General features: G+C 44.4%; 1 protein-coding gene across 1 annotated transcript in view; it reads right to left on the bottom strand.

Moving 5' to 3' along the window:
* Nucleotides 1-2,731: 2,731 nt before the first annotated feature.
* Nucleotides 2,732-20,990, bottom strand: part of LOC132487800 (guanylate cyclase 2G-like) — a 36,786-nt gene continuing 18,527 nt past the window's right edge. Inside the window, 8 exon segments of the mRNA XM_060095564.1 lie at nt 2,732-2,896; nt 4,179-4,270; nt 5,552-5,650; nt 7,043-7,217; nt 8,945-9,137; nt 10,329-10,469; nt 11,812-12,052; nt 20,877-20,952. Of these exon segments, the coding sequence (XP_059951547.1) occupies nt 2,732-2,896; nt 4,179-4,270; nt 5,552-5,650; nt 7,043-7,217; nt 8,945-9,137; nt 10,329-10,469; nt 11,812-12,052; nt 20,877-20,952 (1,182 nt within the window).

Below are 20,990 nucleotides of genomic sequence, written 5' to 3'. Positions count from 1 at the left end.
AAATAGCATACTCACAGCCATAATCATAAATCCTTGGCTGTCAGAGTAAAACAAAGTTGTGTTAGTTTTGCTTTGTTTTATCATAATGTTTAATGATCTTGTATCTCTTGGTGGTGCTATGGAAGAAATAAAATGCCTTAAAATAAATAACCTATGACTCTAGCTTACAGTGTAAATACATCATGTTGGTAGCCAAATCTTCAACCCTCCCACTGGTTTCTACAACTAGAGCTTCTTAAATTCACATATATTTCACAGGCTTTCAATCATTTTATCCTACAGTTGCATTTCAAACATTCCAGTATTGTGTTTCTAGGCAAGGAGGCAGAACCATTTTGCATGATTAATGTCTGGAGGGAACGTTTTTGTGGTCACCCCTGTCTCTAAGGCCCTCGTGTCTGTCACCAGCAACGGCATGTGCCTCAAGTCAAAGTTAACAGCCCCAGGATGTTTGGTTGCATGTTTCATGTTTCCCAACTTCTCTACTAAGGAATTAAGAGAAAGTCACTCTCCAAACAATCTCTCTTGCAAATTCCCATTAGTTCTATACATAAAACAGACATTTAGAGAAGGAGGAAAGGGTACTTTCTCCCTTAGGTATCCTTGGTTGACATAGAAAAAAACCCTGAATATAGATTTTAGGAAAGTGCTCTTATCAAAATTCCTAATTATGAACCCTAAAGACATCTTCTCTCTGTCTCTCTCTCTCTAAACTTGAGTAATTCAAACAAAATATAGAGAGAGACATGGATATATACACACACATATATACTGAGTATACACAGGCACATAAATCTCTACCAATTGATAGATACAGCTATAGCTATAGCTGTAGAGAGATAGATATAGAGAGATTGATGTCTGATGTCATACTCAGCATATGTGTATAAGTGCATGTATATATGTATAGGTGTGTACATGTGTATGTATATATGTGCATGTGTGTGTGTGAATGTGTATAGGTAGGCACATGTGTGTATATGTTCTATGTGCATGTGTGTGACTGGATGCCAGATGTTTATGTTACAATGTTTGATGAAAAAGGCAGAAGTAACAAAGTTTTTATTACATGAACATAATTGTGTAAGCATGTGGACTAGGGCTGGAAGGGAACAAACACACACACTCCATACAGATACAAAGATGGGATAATGATAGTTGATTGTCATATCCCACCTTATCCCTATATCTGTGTGTTATTTTCTAATTCTCTTTCAATATAACAGTATTGGATTTCTCAGTTACTTCTGCTCTGTTAGTCCTCAATATGTTGCATTACTACTATGTTTCCTCTCTCTAGCTAAACTGAGAACTAAAGATCATAGAAAGGTTCATATCTTCTTGTGTCCCCCAATGTGGTACCTGGCACAGAGTAAGTACTCAATAAATGCTCTTTGAATTAATGAAATGTTCATAAAGATGGATGGATGGATGGATGGATAGATGGATAGATCGGTGGGAACTGGCCAGTCTCTCTAAGAGACCCCATAGCAGAAGTTGCCTTGTTCCCTTTCATAATGGAACAAAGTGCTTAGCACCCAGAAGCCCTGATCCCAAACAAGGGAAGAAGATATGAGGCATGAGAAGATAACTTTTGGCCACTGTCTCCATGCTAAGGTAACTCCCCTGTCCCCTTCATATAAATGCCTCTACCTTCCCTCCTTCCGAGCATCAGTCAAAAGCTTTCAATCCTTGGGACTTCCCTGGTGGTCCAGTGATTAAGAATCCACCTGCCAATGCAGGGGACATGGGTTCGAGCCCTGGTCTGGGAAGATCCCACATGCCGTGGAGCAACTAAGCCCATGCGCCACAACTACTGAGCCTGCGCTCTAGAGCCAGAGAGCCAAACTACTGAGCCCGCGTGCGACAACTACTGAAACCCGCACACCATAGAGCCCATGCTCCACAACAAGAGAAGCCACCGCAATGAGAAGCCCGCGCACCTCAATGAAGAGTAGCCCCCGCTCGCTGCAACTAGAGAAAGCCCGCGCGCAGCAACGAAGACCCAATGCAGCCAAAAATAAATAAAAAAATAAGTAAGATGAAAATGGAATCGTGTCATAGAAAATGGAGTGTGTGAAGATCCTAGAATTCAGCTGCCCACCTCTGGGCAGAAGAAGAGACCTGCCGATGGATAAGAAAGAAATTAAACAATAAATTGAGGGTGGGACATGATCCATTTGGAAGCTGCAGTGCTCACAGGAAGTGCGGGCTCAGGGCCAGGCCTTCCAGCCATTGACTGCAGGGGTTCTGCCTGCCTGGGGCGGCCTGAACCTGTTGGATTTCAGCGATTCACCCCTGTTAGAGCTTTAGCCCCTGGAAACATTCCCGAGATGCCTTCTGCTGTGGGCTTCTCTGTCCTTGCAGGCCGATTAGCTGATAAAGATGATAAACACTAAAGGTTAGGGAGAAGGCACTTTGCAGAGAAAGGCAGGTCCCTGGCCCCAGGCTTCGTTCTCCAGCTTTCCTCTTTCCCAGAATGAAATTGGACTCACTGCAAATTCGCAAGCTAATGGGCTGGAAACCTCTGGCAGGGAGGCAGGCTCACTGGCCCGTCTGGGAGCGGCAGCCCTGGTCTCCCAGGAAATGAGTTCACTATATCCAGCTCATCTGACTCCGCCTTTGCTCTAGGCCACAGGACTTCAGGGTGGACAGAGGAGGCCAGCTAGATGGCTCCCCCTACTGGGAGACTGACTCAATACCCCGGAACTACAACCCCTGAATGGGATATTTAAGACAACCCATGGACTTTCCTGGGACCCCACAAACACCTTTGAAGAAAATACTCAACTCGGAAGATCTCTGGGACTTTAGCTTCATCCTCAGTAAATTCGGGGAGAGGGATCGTGAAGCCTTCTTTGCCCTTCAACCAGAAGGTTGTTGGCTCTCCTTTGCCCTGTGGGAAGCAAAGGAGAGCTGGTGAATCACAGAGCAGGAGAGGTTGCCTGTCAAGTGTGGTCTCTAAGCAGACAACTCAGGTCGCCCTTACTCGCTTCCTGAGAACGTTGTTTGTAGCCAGAACTGCAACCAGGCAGGAGCTGTCTTGGTGAGGGAAAAGCTTCATCACAGATGAAACTGTGATCGTATCCTTGGACTTTGCCGATAAGCCTAGATGGACAGTCGGCGATGGTCTGTGGGGTGAGGGCCAGTGGAGGCTAAAGTCTGTTGCAAAGAAAATCTTTTTAAAATAATAATAAAATCTACTGAGCTCTTACTATGAGTAGGGCACCAAGTGAAACACCTCACATACAGGTTCAAAACTAATCCTCACAGCCACCTTTTGAGGGCAGTATTATCACCATTCCCATTTTACAGATGATAAAACTAAGCCCTCAAATGAGACAGCTAGGAACAAGTGGGACAGGATTCAAAGCTAGGTCTACACTACTGACATCTAGAAAAATCTTCCTCTTACCTGAAGTCCGTTGATGAAATACATCATGCCAGAGCCAGACTTAGCAAACTGTGGAATTGAAGGTACCTCCTCCCTTTCACTTCTTTCCCTGGACCCTGACACCCACTCAAACTCCCAATGTCATAGTAACCGCTCACCACTCCCCCTGTGAACATCTCCAAGATGCTCTTGAGAACATCTCAAGAGGAGTACTACCACCTCCAGAAAGGGCAACGCTTATCAGAAAGATGAGAAGGTATCATGGTACGTTTCGGTGATGGACAGGAAACCAGGATGGAAAGGAAGGCAGAGAGAAAGGGAAGAGATATTTAAATGTGTAGAGATGAGGTCCAAGTGCCCCCAGACCAATGGGCTTCCATCCCCTCCACCTGGGCACTTTAGACTCAGGAGAAGGGAAATAGAAGAATGTGGACATTATAATTCCTGGGCTTATATTTGCTGTTGCTTTTGTGGGAGACTAGACTGGGGTGTTCAAGCAGAAGCCAGGAGACCAGTGTAGCAAAGAGAAGGAGGCATCACACAAGAGGTTGGTCTAGGTTGGAGACAAAGTCACAGATTCCATGTTTGACCATTTAAGGGAATTGTACAGTCCTCTTTGGAGGAAGATAACCTCACAGTCGTGAGAGCCTCCACATGGACCTTAGTGGTCTCCACAAACCACGGCATGGAGATTCACTCATCCCATCAAGTTCCTCAGTATCTCCTTCAGGGACCCAAATGGGGTGGGGTGGTGGGGGTGGGCACGCATTTGGTCCGGTCTTACCTTGACTGGAATGGTGCCTCTCTTTTGCAAATCACACCCTCTCAACGACAGCAGGGCGCCTGCAGTGCTCTGAGAGACCTGAATCCGGAGAGCTGCCAGAAACCAGTTTTAGCCTAGTCATCACCTTGGTTGTGAATTTCATATGGATGTCAGTGGGGCAAGGGCTGCTGTGGGGAGGGAACACTACACACATGGCTCAAGTTCTTGGACTGCCAGCACCTCTCACGAAGCAAATCACAGACAACCTCTCTCACGTCTAGGACACGTGGACTGGGACCCCAACCATCCAGGCATTGCTCAGATGCTGCTGGGTGTTGTTCAAGCTTTAACACATTCGGTTTAGAAACAGAAGACAGAACGGAGTCCTATGCAAGTTGGTGTTCCTGATGGATGAGGGCAGCTGGGGTCCTCAGGCTCCCTGGGATAGTACCAGAGCTGGGATGTACCACTGAACATGTCCTTTGTAACCAGAACTGCAACTAAAGTCAGGTGTGGAGGCTACATCAGCGTTTTCAATTTCATATTTTGTCCTTGAGCACTTTACTTACAAGCTAAGAGAGACGTTTAAATCTGGATTTGAGACTCAGCTGATTAACTTAGACAACAAAGTAATCAGAGGGGAAAAGATTTTTTGTGTGTTTTTATATACTGTGGAAGATTTACAAATTCAAAAGAATGTTAACCTAAACTTTTCAAAACTTAAATCACTGAGTAATTATTCTTTCCAGCTGATAAATATCTCAGCTGATAAATGGCATATATGTGTCTAGTAATAATCAATACAATAAAATTATTGTAATGCAAAAGCATTTGATGTCCCCGGGAGTTCCCGGCCATAGATTTCTTTGGCATCGCCAAAACTATACAGCAGGATTGGCCCATTACTACCTACAAGCCAGATCCTGCCCACCACCTGTGTTTGCAAAATAAAGTTTTATTGGAACATAAACAAACCCAGTATTTACATGTTGCAAATTGCTGCTTTCACACAAGAACAGCAGTTACATAGTTGCAGCAGAGACTATAGCCCCCAAAGCCTAAAATATTTACTGTCTGGCCCTGTTTAGAAAAAGTTTGCCAACTGCTGCTCCTCATTTAAATGATCTTACTATATGTGTACCTGACTGTTTAGGATGGAAAGTCTTGGAAGGAGATGTCATGTGTGTTTACATGGCTCCATCGAGAACACAGTGCAAAAACCCATCTACAAAGCTTGTGACCAGTGTTGCCTGAAGTGGATAATGATCTTATCCTCCAGATGGAAAAGAGTAGACAAAATGCAAATGGGTCTTCTAAAAATACTCTCTGGTTAAAGATAGGGGACCGGAGGGACAGCGATCGTGTGTTTGCAAAGTGCTGTAAACGATACCCACGCAAACTGCTACTTTCCATTCTGGATGCCATGTTCACAGAGTCTCCAAACAGACAGTATCTGGGCATGGTGATTCCGACCACGCCAGCCACCATGGGACCTGCAAAGGGAAGGACAGAGGGGCATGACCAGTCTGCATTTCCCAAGTGTGGGACTCCACAGTGCAAATCAGGTCAACAAAAGCAAGTCAATAAATATTCGTGAAGTACCCTCTGGGGGCAAAGCCTGGAAATAGACCTCAGGGTTTACAATGAGGCAAACTACAGAACCCACAGACTTTTGGTGGGAAGCAACATAATCAACTGTTATGGACTGAATGTTTGTGTGTCCCACCCCAAGTCACATGCTGAAGCTCTAACCTCAATATGATGGTATTAGGAGGTGGGGCCTTTAGGTGGTAGTTAGGTTTAGAGGGGGTCGTGAGAGGGAGGGCTCTTAGGACGGGATCAGTGCCCTTTAAGAAGAGAAAGAGACGAGAGCTGTCTCTCTTCCTCCACCGTGAGGATGTAGCCAGAGGGCAGCCCTCTGTAAGCTGGGAAGAGGGCTTCCCCAGAATCCCCCATGGTAGAATCCTGACCTTAGGCTTTCCAGCCCCCAGAACTGTCATACATGTGTGCTGTTTAAGCCACCCAGTCTATGGTAGTTTGTTATAACAACCAAACTGACTAAGACAGAAATTAATGACAATGTCATTCATGCACTGGAGATGTAAACAAAGCATCCGTGGCACAAACATGGGAGTCATTCATCCTGGTTAGGAGTCAGGTTTTATTTTAGTTAAGCTGTGGAGGATAAGTAAGAGCAGGTCTGGCTACATCGTTTGCAGGGCCCGGTCTCAAATGACAATAAGGGATCTTCCATTCAAAAATTATCACGAATTTCAAGGGCTTCCCTGGTGGCGCAGTGGTTGAGAGTCCGCCTGCCGATGCAGGGGACACGGGTTCGTGCCCCAGTCCGGGAGGATCCCACATGCTGCGGAGCAGCTGGGCCCGTGAACCATGGCCGCTGAGCCTGCGCGTCCGGAGCCTGTGCTCTGCAACGGGAGAGGCCACAACAGTGAGAGGCCCGCGTACCGCAAAAAAAAAAAAAAAAAATTATCAAGAATTTCAAGACAGTAACAGAATGGCATTAAACCAAGTACACGTCACTTCTGCACAAGTCACAAGCCCATGAGTTTGAAAAAACAGAACAGATCAAAGGGCATTTGATGCAGAGGCATGGAGGGAAAGCAGACCAAAATAAACGTCCTGGTTTGGGGGCTCCTCCTAATTTGGGTTCAACACCTTGGAGTCTTTGTTTGTCCTTCTTGTTACCAAGCAATCTGACTAACTAGAAATACACCTGCAAAGAGAATCCAATCTTTTCTTTCCCCTGGAGATGCTATCATTTGATTTCAGGGTTCCTAAATTAAGCCTCAGACCTAGGATGTGAATTTAGAACTACCTGCTGCTCTATCTGGACCACAAGGCCACCTGCCCTTAGTGCTGTCTACCAGTGTGGAGGCCAATCCAGAGCTTAAGCTTTTCCTCAGGCATGTGCCCAACCTGGAAGTGGATGGTGGTACTGAGAAAGTACAAGGACGTCGTGGCAATCTCGTCCACGTGTTGGGTACCATTCCGGACGGGAAGTCCGCTAGCCACCATGTATGCATCTCCAATGGTTTCAACCTGAAAATAAAGCAAGAAAGTGGCCTTGTGTTCATCATGAGGGAGGCTGGGGGTGATGGTGGGGTCAGAGACAAGGCCCCTCATTACTGATCCTGTTTGAGGCCACATCCTTTGAAGGGTCGTACTCCCTGACTTTCATTCCATCCAAGTCCCAGGATTTCCTCAAGTTCCTACTCTTGTCCTGGCTCCTACAAAGCCTTCCTTCCCTCACCCTCTTCCCCACAGTCTGCTTTCTTCTCTGAAATCTGAGAGTGCTGGTGATTATATTTCCCCAACCCTAGTTCAAAACCAGTTAGACAGGCAGCAATACACTGATGGAGTAGATCTTGAAGGATCACATGGATCCATCAAGTGAAATCCATCTTATCCAAGCTGAACTGTCTTCACTCCACACAAGGGCTCTTAGATACAATTATACATATGCTTATATTATACAAAATATGTATAAATGTATGTACCTGCCTGATCTGTTCTCTTTTTCCCCAATCCTCCTAATAAAATCATCTTTCAGATCCTTCATTCACCACAGAGAATAAATGACAAGTGTAAGCATAAAGTTACAGCCCCTTCCAGATACATTTGCTTTTCAGCAGAATCCAAAGATGATGTGGAAAATGTGGCATTTCAGGCCTTAGCCAGGCAATAAGACCACGTCTGCTTCCTGGTGACCCTAACATTACTCAAAGCCAACAAGTACACAAGTCTAACTGCTTCTAGGCTACCTCTCCCCACCATGGGCACATCCTTTAGCAATATAAACTGATTTTAGCATTAGTTTATGCAAAACATAGCTAAGAAGAAAACACTAAGAGGAAATCCCAGAGGAGCCTCGTCTAAGCAGAGGAGCTTCCATTTTTGTTGGGTGAATGGGATCTGCTCTTTGTGATTACCTGTATCATCCTTCCTTCTGCTCTTGACCAGAGGCAACATCTTTGGCGAATTTGGGGGGATAACCATTGAGGATGTGTTGCCAGGGGACATAACTGCACTGTCCCACGTCTTCCTGATTCCAGGACCACAGGCAGAGCCCTGCAATCATGGTCAGAGCTGGTAAACTAGTGGCTGCCCACCAGGTGCGTGTGAACATGGGCACCTTGGAGTCATGATAAAGTGGCCTCATCATCACCACCAGTGAATGAAGCCAAATTACTATTTTGCTCTCCTCCCCTGCAAAATTCATTTTTCACTCTAGATGACCCTGTTCATACATCCCCAGTGTAGCACTAGGCAGGTGGTTGCTGTCTGACCTTTAGCCATGAGTCTGATAGTCTAAGCTTGGGGGTCTATCTTCACCTGAATTGCTAAGGGCACAGCAACAGAAGTGAGACTCATGACAGATCCAAAGACAATCTTTAAAGGAGAGTAAATGTGAGCCTCTCTGAATGTGGAAAAAATATATTCAGGAGGGAACTGGAGGAATTAACCAGAAGAAGGTCAATGCCTGTTTTAGAAATGTGTTTACTGTGAGATAAAATAATGGAAGGAAACAGAGGGAACAACTGATGATTCTTGACAAGCACCTACATCTGTGATGAATCAAGCCCTTTTCCAAGAAAACAAACAGGAATCAAATATTGAGTTTCTGCCATGAATTGAGATAGACTGCCAGCCTGAAATAGAGCCTTCCCCCTGGCTGTGGTCTGGAGCTGGATTAATCCTCACTCATGCCCGGAGACAGCCTACAAGGGTCATGTGTCTCTCCACAACCCAGGAACCAGGCGTCTCACCTTATACACATCATAAGTTTTAATGATGTGATCAAATAAACTGTACAGGTCCTTAAGGAGCTGCACAAGTTGCAGCGGGGAGCTGAGAGAACAGAGTTTTGTGAATCCAACAATGTCAGCAAAAAAGATTGTCATGGACTGAAAATGCTCTGGTTCCATGGCTCTTCCAGCTATGAGCTGTTCTCCAGTGAAGCTGAAACCAGAGAATAGGATCGTTTTTGAACAGTATCATTCATCTTGTCTCCTATAGACCCCTACAAAGTCTCCCTGGTAGATCTTTTTCTTCGGTGGGTTAGATTTTGGGGTAACAAAAAGCCATCATCTAGAGGGATTCTTTTGACACCCATTTCTCTGCCTGCATTTTCTCTAAAGAGATATTTGAATTGGTGGGTATAAATTCAGGGGGGGTGAGAAGCAGTTCACATAAATGCCTTTTCAAAAAGATTTTCTCCCTGAGGGAATTTCATTTGCCGCTATTGGTTATAGAATTTGATTTTTTTTAAATTAATTTATTTATTTTTTGCTGCATTGGATCTTCGTTGCAGTGCACGGACTTCTCATTGCAGTGACCTCTCTTGTTGCAGAGCACGGGCTCCAGGCACACGGGCTTCCGTAGTTGTGGCATGCAGGCTCCAGAGCACAGGCTCAGCAGTTGTGGTACACGGGCCCAGTTGCTCCACAGCCTGTGGGATCCTCCCGGGCCAGGGATCGAACCGGTGTCCCCTGCATTGGCAGGCAGACTCCCAACCACTGCACCACCAGGGAAGCCCTAGAATTTGATTTTAATGACTCAGTCTGCAGATGTGGAAGCAACTGTAAACAGTCATCGATCCACAAATTAACATTTCTGCTTCTATCAATCAATCTCACATTGACACATTCAAATCTCCAACCCCATTTGTTTGTCAAGACACGTAAGAAGGGTGCTGGAATTTTAACAGCAGATGCTCTGCTAAGTGTTTAGAGAGTGCACAGGTGATAACAGAGCCAAAAATAAGCAAGTTTTGAATCTGAAGTTATTGGTGCCTATTGTACTGTGCAAAAAAAGCATTTGGGCAGACGTAAAAATCTGAATATACTGAGGGTAGTAATTAATTGGACTCCTGAAACTAGAGCGCCATCTAGTGGTCGCTTCCTCTTGCTGCATCCCCTATAATCTATCTTTTACAGGCCTGCATTCTCTAATACCTGTGGATTCCAGGGCCTTGCCTCTATCTCCCTTTACAAGGTGTACCAAATTACACACAAAATGCTTGACGCAATTTAGAAGAGACTAACATTCTCTTAGGAAAAGAACACAGGAAATAGTCTCTCATGTGGGGTCTCCTTAAATAGAGATGGTGTCGCTTCCTGGTTTGTCAAGGCCCCTGCTACTTTGGAATACCTGGGCAGCATTGTGGACAGAAGCTGATCCACTTTCCTCTTCTCGGCCATCAGCTAGTTGGTCCTCTCTTCCACCACCTCCTCCAGGTGATTGGTGTACACTTTCAGCTTGCTCACCCTACGGCCTAGTACATTCACGTGGCTTTAAAAGAACCCAGAGATTTAAGTCTTTTTCCAAAAACTTTAGGGCCACAGTGGAGCACAACATCCAAGTATACATTCCAAGACAACATGTCTCGCCCTTAAGGTTTTCTACTTAAGGGTTGCCAATGGACAGCAGTGAAATGACAATGGCCAAAAGGCCACCTGGCAGGACAGAGCCTGTCTTTTACCAGCCCTGTGATCTTGAGGGGCACCCTCGAGCCTCAGTTTCTTCATCTGGGAAATGAGGGTAATAATACATACCTCACAGGGTCATTCTGTAGATTCAGGGAGATAATGAGTACTAAGGCTGTGTCTGGTACCCAGTGGGCACTCAACAAACAGTAGACTTCACTGCCCTCCCCATCACCCCCACTTCCCAACATGCTCCATGCCAATCGTCATGGTCATGCAGAAATGTAGATTTCAGGATGGGTCATTCTTTTCTTTTCAGAAGGCAACACCAGATGTTTTCTTTTCAGATGACAGATGTAAGGGGCATTTCTAGATCCTATAGGCTCTTGTTTTAGAAGAGTCTTCAGAGAAATCATTTAAGTTTCTCATCTTTTAGATGAGGAGACTGAGGCTCACATAGGAAATGGACTTACCTTAATATTGGGGACCCTATTTTCTAAGTAAAAAGTATTGACTGACCTGAGACCTACTATTTAAAACTATTTTGATGTGGAAAATGCAGAATACAGGGCTGTTGTGTTAAGAATGTATAGTGAAATGGACAAATTAAGAGGAGATGCCTGACTCCCAGCCCGGGCCTTCTATCAACTCAAGCTACTTCTAAATGGCTGTGCCTTCTTACATTCAATGGGTCAAAAGATGACACCATTTATCCTGATGTGAAGCTCCTACTCAGAAAATTGTTCGAGAGGCATGAATAATTTAAATCAATAACCTACTCTAAGGTTCGTGAATAATTTTTTTCCCACAGTCCAATCCCAATGGATTAGTCATAAGCCCTGGAATGTTGGTTTGAAAAAGATTCTGAGGCCATGTAAAAATTCCTTGGGAACGAGAGCCTTGATTGCTAAGTGGTATCTGGAATGGACAAAGGAGGGCAACAAAAGCCCTAGTGTCTGATTCATTCTTGTATCATTTATGAAATAAAGGAAGAATTTTTACCACTCGACTTCAACCAGCATGTAGCACAGTGCTTTGTGTATGGTAGGCACTGAGTGAGTATATGATGAAAGAAGAAAGGGAAGGAAGGAAGGAAGGAAGGCAGGCAGGGAGGGAGGGAGGGACACAGAAGCAATCATAGTCATATAGTTTTTAAATTCTAATGGTTAAATAATTAGGAGAAAACGTCTGCTGCACATCTAACTCACCCTCCGGGACTGGCTTCCCATAACATTTTCTTGATGGAAGGGAAAGTGGGCCTTTTCTCTGGAGATTCATCCCAACATGCCTTCACCATGACCACCATCTTTTCACTTCCCTTCTCTTCTGACAGGGAAGGTCAAAGTGGCACTGATGCCCTGGGGTCCTTGATTTGGCTGATGATTTCTGAAATCCATTTGGGGTTTCGGTAGCTAAATGTCTGAGCTTTGTGCCATTTAGCACACTTCACTTTAAACAGACATGTTTTTAAATTTGTAAATTGAGTTTTTCAGTAAACTGAACAGATTAGAATTTCAGAGAAATCTGAATATTTTACAAGAAATATTAGGAATCCTCCTGGAAAATGAGGACTCTAATGTAAAACATATAAGCACACCCTAATTAATCTTTTTTTTGATTAAGTTTTTTTCTAATAGAACTTTTCTTGAAATGAAGCATATCTTCACGTGATTTCAGGAGTGTATAAGCATTTGGTATTAGAAATCCGCAAAGTGTGCTTTACGCAATTTGCATTCCATATAAAATGTTACATAAAAGTTATTTTAACAAACAATAAATGTTAACTACTAGGTCCCACCTCTGTGTCCCACTTTGTAAACCTACTTTCTTTCACTTCCTCATTGGCTTCTACCGACATTTATTAAACATTCTGCTTAACCAGGTTTTGTAGAGGAAATAATATTTTGAGACAACGTATATGTGTTTTGGTAAAAAAAAAAAAAAACACTGTGGTGTAACAAAATGAATGAATCTTAAATGTATTACTAAGTATAAGAAGCCAGTCTGAAAAGGCTACATACTGTATGATTCTGTTTATATGACATTCTAGAAAAGGCAAAATTATGGAGACAGAAAATAGCTCAGAGGCTGCCAGGAGTTTGGGGAGGAGAAGAAGTTGATTAAGGGAAGCACCGGGGATTTTTTTAGGGTCATAAAATTATTCTGCACGATATTGCATTGGTGGAACATGACACTACATATTTGCCAAAAGCCATAGGACTTTACAGCACAAAGAGTGAACCTTAAAGAATGCAAATTTTAAAAATATCAGTTGGGAGATTGGACAACTGCAAGACAGAATGCAGACTGTGACAAAAGAATCTGTTTTACAAATGTGTGACCTAATCTCATCGAAGGGGATGGGGGTAAAATGCCGACATAAGTAACTTCTGAAACTACTAGAGACGGTGAAAGTAAAGTCAAAAGGAACTACTCAAAACCACTATACTCCAGTTGGTAGAATCGCCTCTCAGGGGGGTACAGATGAAGAACTCTGAAACTACTGTATGCAAATATTGGGACTGAACAAATAAGTAAATGGATGGCAGATGGTGGGAGCCAGGATTCTCACTTTTGGAAAGGGAGGTTATGGATCAGTGATGGGCAGAGGCTAAAGTAAATGAAACATGTGATAACGACATTGGAGATGTCACTATGAACCCATGTTTAGCTTAATACAGATACAGATGGGTAGATATGGGTAGAGATATGAATGTGTGTATACATATGGGTTAGTATATACACACATATTATCTTGCTCTGTCCATGAGAGGGGCTAGAAGCAACAGCATCCCAGTAGCAACAAGCACATCTAGTGTCCAGGTGTTCATTCTCCAATACAGGAGCCAGGGCTTCTTAAGAGAAGCAGCTGATTCTAGTATTGGAGCAGGGAAAATACAAGATGAGACTAAAGCGTCTTATACCCCCAGAAACTAAGGAAGCACAAAACAAAACACTGCAATGGGTGTATGTCAAAGTACACAGAAGCCAACTGAAATTAAATGGTCAAAGATAAAACAATTTGAGCCACAAAATAAATGAAGAAGTATTAGATTATAACTCAAAATATAAAATAACTATATAATATAATAAATTATATATAAATATCATAAATGAAATATAATAGGTAACTGAATGGATAAATAAATGGGAGAGAATAGACAAACCTGTAGAAATAAATTCCAAATAATTTATGTAGATATTTCTCCATTCAAAGTGGTGGAGTAAACACCCCCGTCCTTAGGTGAAGATTTCACATCGTGACCTCTTTCTTACGGGGACAGTATAGGAAGGGGGGAAATCAAGTCTCAAACGTTAGTGGGCATCAGAATCACCTGGGGAGCTAATTATACACAGACCCTGGGCCCACGCCTCACCCCACCCCCACCCCCACCCCACCCCCAGTTTCTAGTTCACAAGGTCTGCAGTAAGGCCTGAAATGTGATTTTCTAACAGGTTCCCAGATGAGCTGCTCCTACTGGTCCAGGGACCACGCTAGGCCAGTGCTTCGCAGACTGTAGATCTTCAACAACACCTGGGATCTTGATAGGAAAGCAAATTCTCAGGCCTGACCCCAGACCTACTGAGTCAGGAACCCTGAGGATGGGACCCAGCAATTCTGGTTTAACAAGCCCTCCAGGTGATTCTGATGCCCATTAAAACGTTTGAGAACCATTGGTCTAGTGTGGGCAGAGAATCCGTACAGTTTCCAACACCAGGATTGTTGGCTGGGGTGTATGAGAAGTTAATGGAAGGGTGTGTTTCTCCATAAATTAGGTGCACATCGTACTTTTCCTGGTTGTGGTCCTGTGTATCTATCGTCCCCTGTGACCAGCTCTCATTTACCCTGGTGAGCAGAAGACTACAATGAGGGGGAAATATACTGATTGTCCACAGCGTTCCCACACCTTCCCCACGCCCCCAGCTGGCACAATCACATGGCAGCTGAGCTTAGCAAGTGTAGGTGGGCTCCTGCCTGGGTTCAGTGGAGGGAAGATATGTCTAGCTGCTGGGTTCCAAATTCAGATGCCCCTGGATTTGAGATTAACCTTTTAGGATGAGTCTCACGTCTGCTTCATTTAGCCACAAATTAGAATCAGAATCTGCTTTCAAAGCAACTAGCACACTCAGAAAGCCTCCTGACTTGAAAAAGTCTCCAGGGAATGCATGATGATCTAAAGATGAGACTTGGGATAGGCCACTGGGGATGGGCTAGAAATGGTAGGCAAGGCAATAAAGAAGAAATAACGGGAAAAAAATCAAGTGAGAAAGGTGGGCTGGGTTTGCATAGAAACACACGCACGCGTGCACGCCCACACACACACACACACACACACATCCCTGTCCTCTCTCCAAGATAGTGGTTCTCCACCTGAACTGCATGTTAGAATCACCTGGGGAGCTTTTTAAAAACCAGGATGCCCAGGCCATACCCCAAATGAGTGACATCAGATTCTCTGAGTCTGAGATCCAGGCCTCAGCAGTTTTTAAAGTTTCCCAGGAAATTCCAATGTGCAGCCAAAGTGGAAAATAAAAGTGCCAGGGGGTTCCACCTGCTATACATTTTCTTATCAATTTTGATCAAATTTTGCTTCACCTCCCATTGCTTTTGCCCTTAATTCCCTCATGGAATGTGTTAAGAGACAACCTGGCCAAAAAAACAAACCTGAATATATCCTTTGTAAGTAGAAAATTGGACACCATTTATAAAAAAATTTAAATATGTTTAAAATACATTTACCTTGGGCTTCCCTGGTGGTGCAGTGGTTGAGAGTCCGCCTGCCGATGCAGGGGACGTAGGTTCGTGCCCCGGTCCGGGAAGATCCCACATGCCGCGGAGCGGCTGGGCCCGTGAGCCATGGCCGCTGAGCCTGCTGTGTCCGGAGCCTGTGCTCCACAACGGGAGAGGCCACAACAGTGAGAGGCCCGCGTACTGCAAAAAAAAAAATATATATATATTATTTTATTACCTACATATTGAGGATTATATTCTATTACTATCTACATATAATGGTTCTATAATAATAGAAGATTATATTTATTACATGCACTTAACGGTCTTGTTTGAGCACTTCACAGGGAGAGGCAATGAAATGAGGAACATTGAAAAATGCTCATGTCCTTCACTGTGTTCTTAAGAGGTTACGTCAATTATTTGTATGCAGTAATGAAGCACTATTAGAGTCAGAAGATGTGTTCAAGTCTAGACTTTACCAGTCAGTCTCTTCAAACAAATCACCTGGGGGCCTCGATTTCACCATCCGTGAAATGGGTCTGCCTTAGACGCCTGCTACTTGAACGATGTCCCAGGGAACAGCAGCAGCAGCATCACCTGGGAGCTTGGCAGAAATACAGAGTCTCAGGCGCTGCCCAGACCTACTGGATCAGACTGTGCATTTTAACCTGATCCCCAGGAGATGTGTGTGCTTATTAGCCTGAGAAGACCTGTCCTTGACAATTGTTCCCAGCCTTGGCTGCACATTAAAATCACCTGGGGAGCTTAAAAAGAATATATCAATTCTAGGGCCCCAGATATAAGAACCTATACTAGCTGCAGATTACCTCTCACACAAACCAAGCCTGCGTGCGGAGGTGAGTGATCAGAATGGAGGAAGAGGGCTTAATCTGAAGGCTGGCTGAGGGAGCTCCGTCCTCAAGGCAGTGACGATTCTTATTGAGCAAGGAGATGAGGGCGGGGGGTGGGGCTCTCTCACAGTGAAGGAACTCAGGGTTTTAAACTGCTCCCAGGGAGTGGGGACAGAGCTGGGAGACAAACCCAGGTCCAGTCGCCTTTGAAGCCCAGCCACTTCTAAACCACTAGTTTTACTGTTTCTGGTGCCCTGGGTGACTGTAAGAGGAAGGTGGTGGAGGAAGAGGGTAGGTAGAAGCATACCTATTCTTCTGGCACCATTGCCAGGTTAAATGAATCACAAGCCCAGCTTGAGTCACACGGTGTGGTTACGAGAAGTCACCGGCCCTCGGTGCCCAACAAGGAGGAATGTGAGGAGGGCCCCTGAATGGACTGTTGCACCCAGAGCCTGGGTCCTTGGGCCTCCTGGGCACCAGCTCTGGGACTCACCTCTTCCTCCAGCAGTGACGACACGCTGAATCATGGTCGGCTTTAGCAAGAACCCCGAGCTAATATTGCATTAGAAATACAGGCTAATACAGAAAGCAATAAGGAAGCATTCAGGACACTGGGTACACCACGCCCACCTCACCCCGTAACAAATCAGGAGGCCGTGTTCCTTTATCAATCTGCGTATTTGTTTTTTGAGATGACAAAGTTGAGTCACATTTTGGAAGCACAACTCACTTAACCAGACAGGAAGGGCCTGGGTGGGGCTCCCTCTGGAATGTTTCCAGTGAGGTTCCAACAGGCTGAGAGGTCTGGTCTTGAAATCTGGGGAGACCTGTGTCCAAGCCAGAGTTCTCTCTGACCTCACGGAGACCTTTCCATTCCACAGGACTCTCCCTGACACACACGACTGTCCCTGCCCTTGCTCATGCCAGGCTCACCCCCGGCATGAGACGTTCTACATTCTGGTCGCTGCTGACCACCCCTGACATCCAGGTATATTAGCGGAGCTCCTTCCATTAGGACAAAAATAACATGTTTCAGGATGCTTGGAATCCTAGGAATGTAGTCCTCTCCAAGAGATGGCACGCATCTCTTTTGTTTTGGTTTGTTTTGTTTTGGTTTTTTTTTTTTTTTTTTTGGCGGTACGCGGGCCTCTCACTGCTGTGGCCCCTCCCGTTGCAGAGCACAGGCTCCGGACGCGCAGGCTCAGCGGCCATGGCTCACGGACCCAGCCGCTCCGCGGCATGTGGGATCTTCCCGGACCAGGGCACGAACCCGTGTGCCCTGCATCGGCAGGCGGACTCTCAACCACTGCGCCACCAGGGAAGCCCCATCTCTTTGTTTTGTTCTATTATATTTTTGTATCTTGATGGAAATGTCTGACTTTATGTATTCTGTTTTCTGAGAATAGGACCATGAGAGGCTCATCATTGACGTGCCAGGCCTCATACACTGTGGGCAGTTCTATTACCTACGTGTCTGAAGGTACATTTATTTTCCTGCTGGAAAGTTGAGGCTGGCCCACAGGGCTCCTACCTCTGGATCCCATATCTGTGCTCTCTGGTACTTCCAGGGAGGAAAGAATTCAGCTTTTGGAGACAGACTGGCTGCAAATCCCAATCAGCCTCTTACCAGTTGGGCTGGTTACTTCACCTCACTAAGCCTCTTTTTTTCCCCCTTTTGAAAAGGGAGTAAGAATTCATACTATTAATTATGGAGTTAAGGATAAATTAACAATGGAGTTAATTGTTAATTATTAAGAGCAATGCCCAATAGAAATACAATGTAAGCACATGTATAATGTTTAATTTTTAGTTCAACAGGTGAAATTACTTTTAATAATATATTTTATATAGCCCAATGTATTAAAAATCTTATTTCAACATGTAATCAACATGAAAGTATTAGTGAGATATTTTACATTCCTTTTTTTTTTTATCTTCAAAAGCTGTCATGGATTTTATACTCATAGCACATCTCAATTTGGACTAGCCACATGGTGAGTGTTCAGTAGTCACATGTGGCTGGTGGTACCATATTTGGACAGTGCAGGCTTACCCCATAAGATCGTTGGGGGAATAAATAAGAAAGTGTGTGATTTTTAGTACTAGAAATTGGGTTATCTGGGATAACAGTAATACGATACTGCTAATACTAACAATTAACATTTACTAGATACCTGTTATGGAGTAGACATGGTGCTAAGCAATTTACATACCTTAGTCCTCACAACAACCCTACGAGGCAGGTACTACTGTTATCTTTATTTTATACACAGGGACACTAGGGGTCGGGGTAGTTAAGGTCACCTGGTCAGTACGTGGCAGAGCCAGGGTTTAAATCCCCAATACAACTTGCATGCCAAACTGTCCTTCATCCTCTTAATCTATTAAGACTTCTCTCACTTAGAAACAAAGGTCCCTCCCTAACTCAAGACGAGTATTATACTCTCCAAAGCTCCTTCCCAAGCTGGCCCCACTGGGTTCAACTCCTTGGGGACAGGACAATAAGACATTCCTCTGTGCCCACCATGCCCAGAATCGGGTTTGACCCAATTAGGGGCTGAATCAACATACATTTGCTATTTTGAAAAGTCTGTGGCATCTCAGAATCTCCCTGATACCTCGTATAGAGGAGGTTCTGATCAAATAAATATCGGGACAGGAATTGTTCTTATGATTGGTATGTAATGGCCAGAAGTGCAGTCTGACCCACAGAGCTTGGCCCAGTGCCTGGGTTCACGTCAAAGTCGTCCATGCCAAAGCTCCAAAATCCTGTAGTGACTCTTCTGTTACTCTTAGTCCCCTTTCAGGGAAGGTTGGCATTGCAACTTCCTTACAGGATCCCGTAATGTGTACACTCCATTTCAGGAGATAGCGAGACTACCAAAGCAAGGTGTCAAGCTGTGCTCTGTCCTGGCGTGGAGTGGAGGATAGATTCAGTGACCTAGAATAGCTGATGACCACCAGGGAGATTTTCCCCTTCAAAGTGTCATTCGCACCCACCCCAGCTTTTCTCCAGAGAATCCTTCGAGTCAATTCTTTTTTTTTTCTTTATTCGAGTATAATTGCTTTACAATGGTGTGTTAGTTTCTGCTGTATAACAAAGTGAATCAACTATACATATACATATATCCCCATATCCCCTCCCTCTTGCGTCTCCCTCCCACCCTCCCTATCCCACCCCTCTAGGTGGTCACAAAGCACCGAGCTGATCTCCCTGTGTTATGCAGCCGCTTCCCACTAGCTATCTATTTTATATTTGGTAGTGTATTTATGTCCATGCCACTCTCTCACATCGTCCCAGCTTACCCTTCCCCCTCCCCATGTCCTCAAGTCCATTCTCTACATCTGCATCTTTATTTCTGCCCCTAGGTTCTTCAGAACCAATTCTTCTTTTTTTTTTTTTTAGATTCCATATATATGTTTTAGCATATGGTATTTGCTAACACATATATATGGAGTCAATTCTTCTTGAAAGCCAAATGCCTCCACTGAAAAGCCTAAATCTACTAGTCATTCACACCATGGTGAGAACTTACTAGCTTTCTCTTTACATCAAATATAAATGATGCCAACTGTTTTGATTGGGTGGGAGACAGATCACCAGAGACTAGAGCACTTCCCTGGGCTTGGTGGGCAGGGAGGGAAAGTGGGTGAGGGGAAAGAGAGAGGAGCCCAGAGGAGGAGAGGATGCCAATCACATCCTCCTATTTTATAACCATTCCACCGCCACTTAAATAATTTCGTATGTACACTTCATGACTTTTTAATTTCTTTTTCTCTAGCTTAATTTTAAGCCATTCAAAGATGGAAACAAGTCCTTCTCTTCATATGAAAGTGCCCACTGTACGACAAACCCTTAACAGACACTCAATAAAGTTTTACTGAAATAAGGAGCGGTGGCCCAGGGTTGTCTTCGGAAACCAGTCACAGAGAGGTTTCTGTTTGTTTACCTCTCCTGGTAACAATACGCTGGCTTCCCACTAAGGCCTGGGAAGTCAAAGCTTAACAGGGCCATTAAGACTCAGCTCCTTACACACAAAGAACAATCAAATTCTTGAGGAAGAAAACTCCTTCGATGTTAATGAGGCCAACCTCATCCATTAAACCTAGTGGAGGCTGAGTAATAATAACAACAATAATAGCTAAAATATATTTGGTACTTATTTTGGCTCAGATACTTTCTAGCACTTTGTGTATATTAATTTACTTTATTCTCACAACAAAATATAAGGTAGCTCTATTATTATCCCTGCTTCACACATGGGAAATGAGTCGGGGGGGCCATGTCATTATGGACCAGCATTCTGAGGATGCTCTCCTCAGCCTGGGCTAAAATCCAGCTGCTCTTTCTAAGCTCACCACATCTCCTGTTACCATTAGAGGGAAAGTAACTTGCCACAGTCATTCAGGGAGTCACTGGCTCTAAAACCTAGGAGGGCAGAGTTTACATTTCACTCATGTATCTTCACAGCACCCAGGCAGGGTCTTGCCCATAGGAGTCTGTCAGCTGATGGATGGGAATGTTGATTGATGGACGGACTGTTGATGGACAGATGACAACCAGCCTTGTCCTGCTGCCATGTGTCAGGGTGAGTGACTTCCCCACCAGGACCCATTCCCAGGTCATTAGCTTGGTCCCCTCAAGAACACTAATAGCATTTGTTCTTTACACGGGTTTATGTGATACTCATGTTGACTCTGTCATATGCAAATGAGAGCTTGAATATCCAATCAATTTCATTGCCTGAGTTTCTCAAAACATCCTAGAAAACACAATTACTTGAAACATCACCAGTGACTC

This window comes from Mesoplodon densirostris, chromosome 1 (genome assembly GCF_025265405.1).
Source record: "Mesoplodon densirostris isolate mMesDen1 chromosome 1, mMesDen1 primary haplotype, whole genome shotgun sequence".
Classification (NCBI taxonomy): Eukaryota; Metazoa; Chordata; class Mammalia; order Artiodactyla; family Ziphiidae; genus Mesoplodon; species Mesoplodon densirostris.
This window is presented reverse-complemented; position numbering and strand designations above follow the sequence as displayed.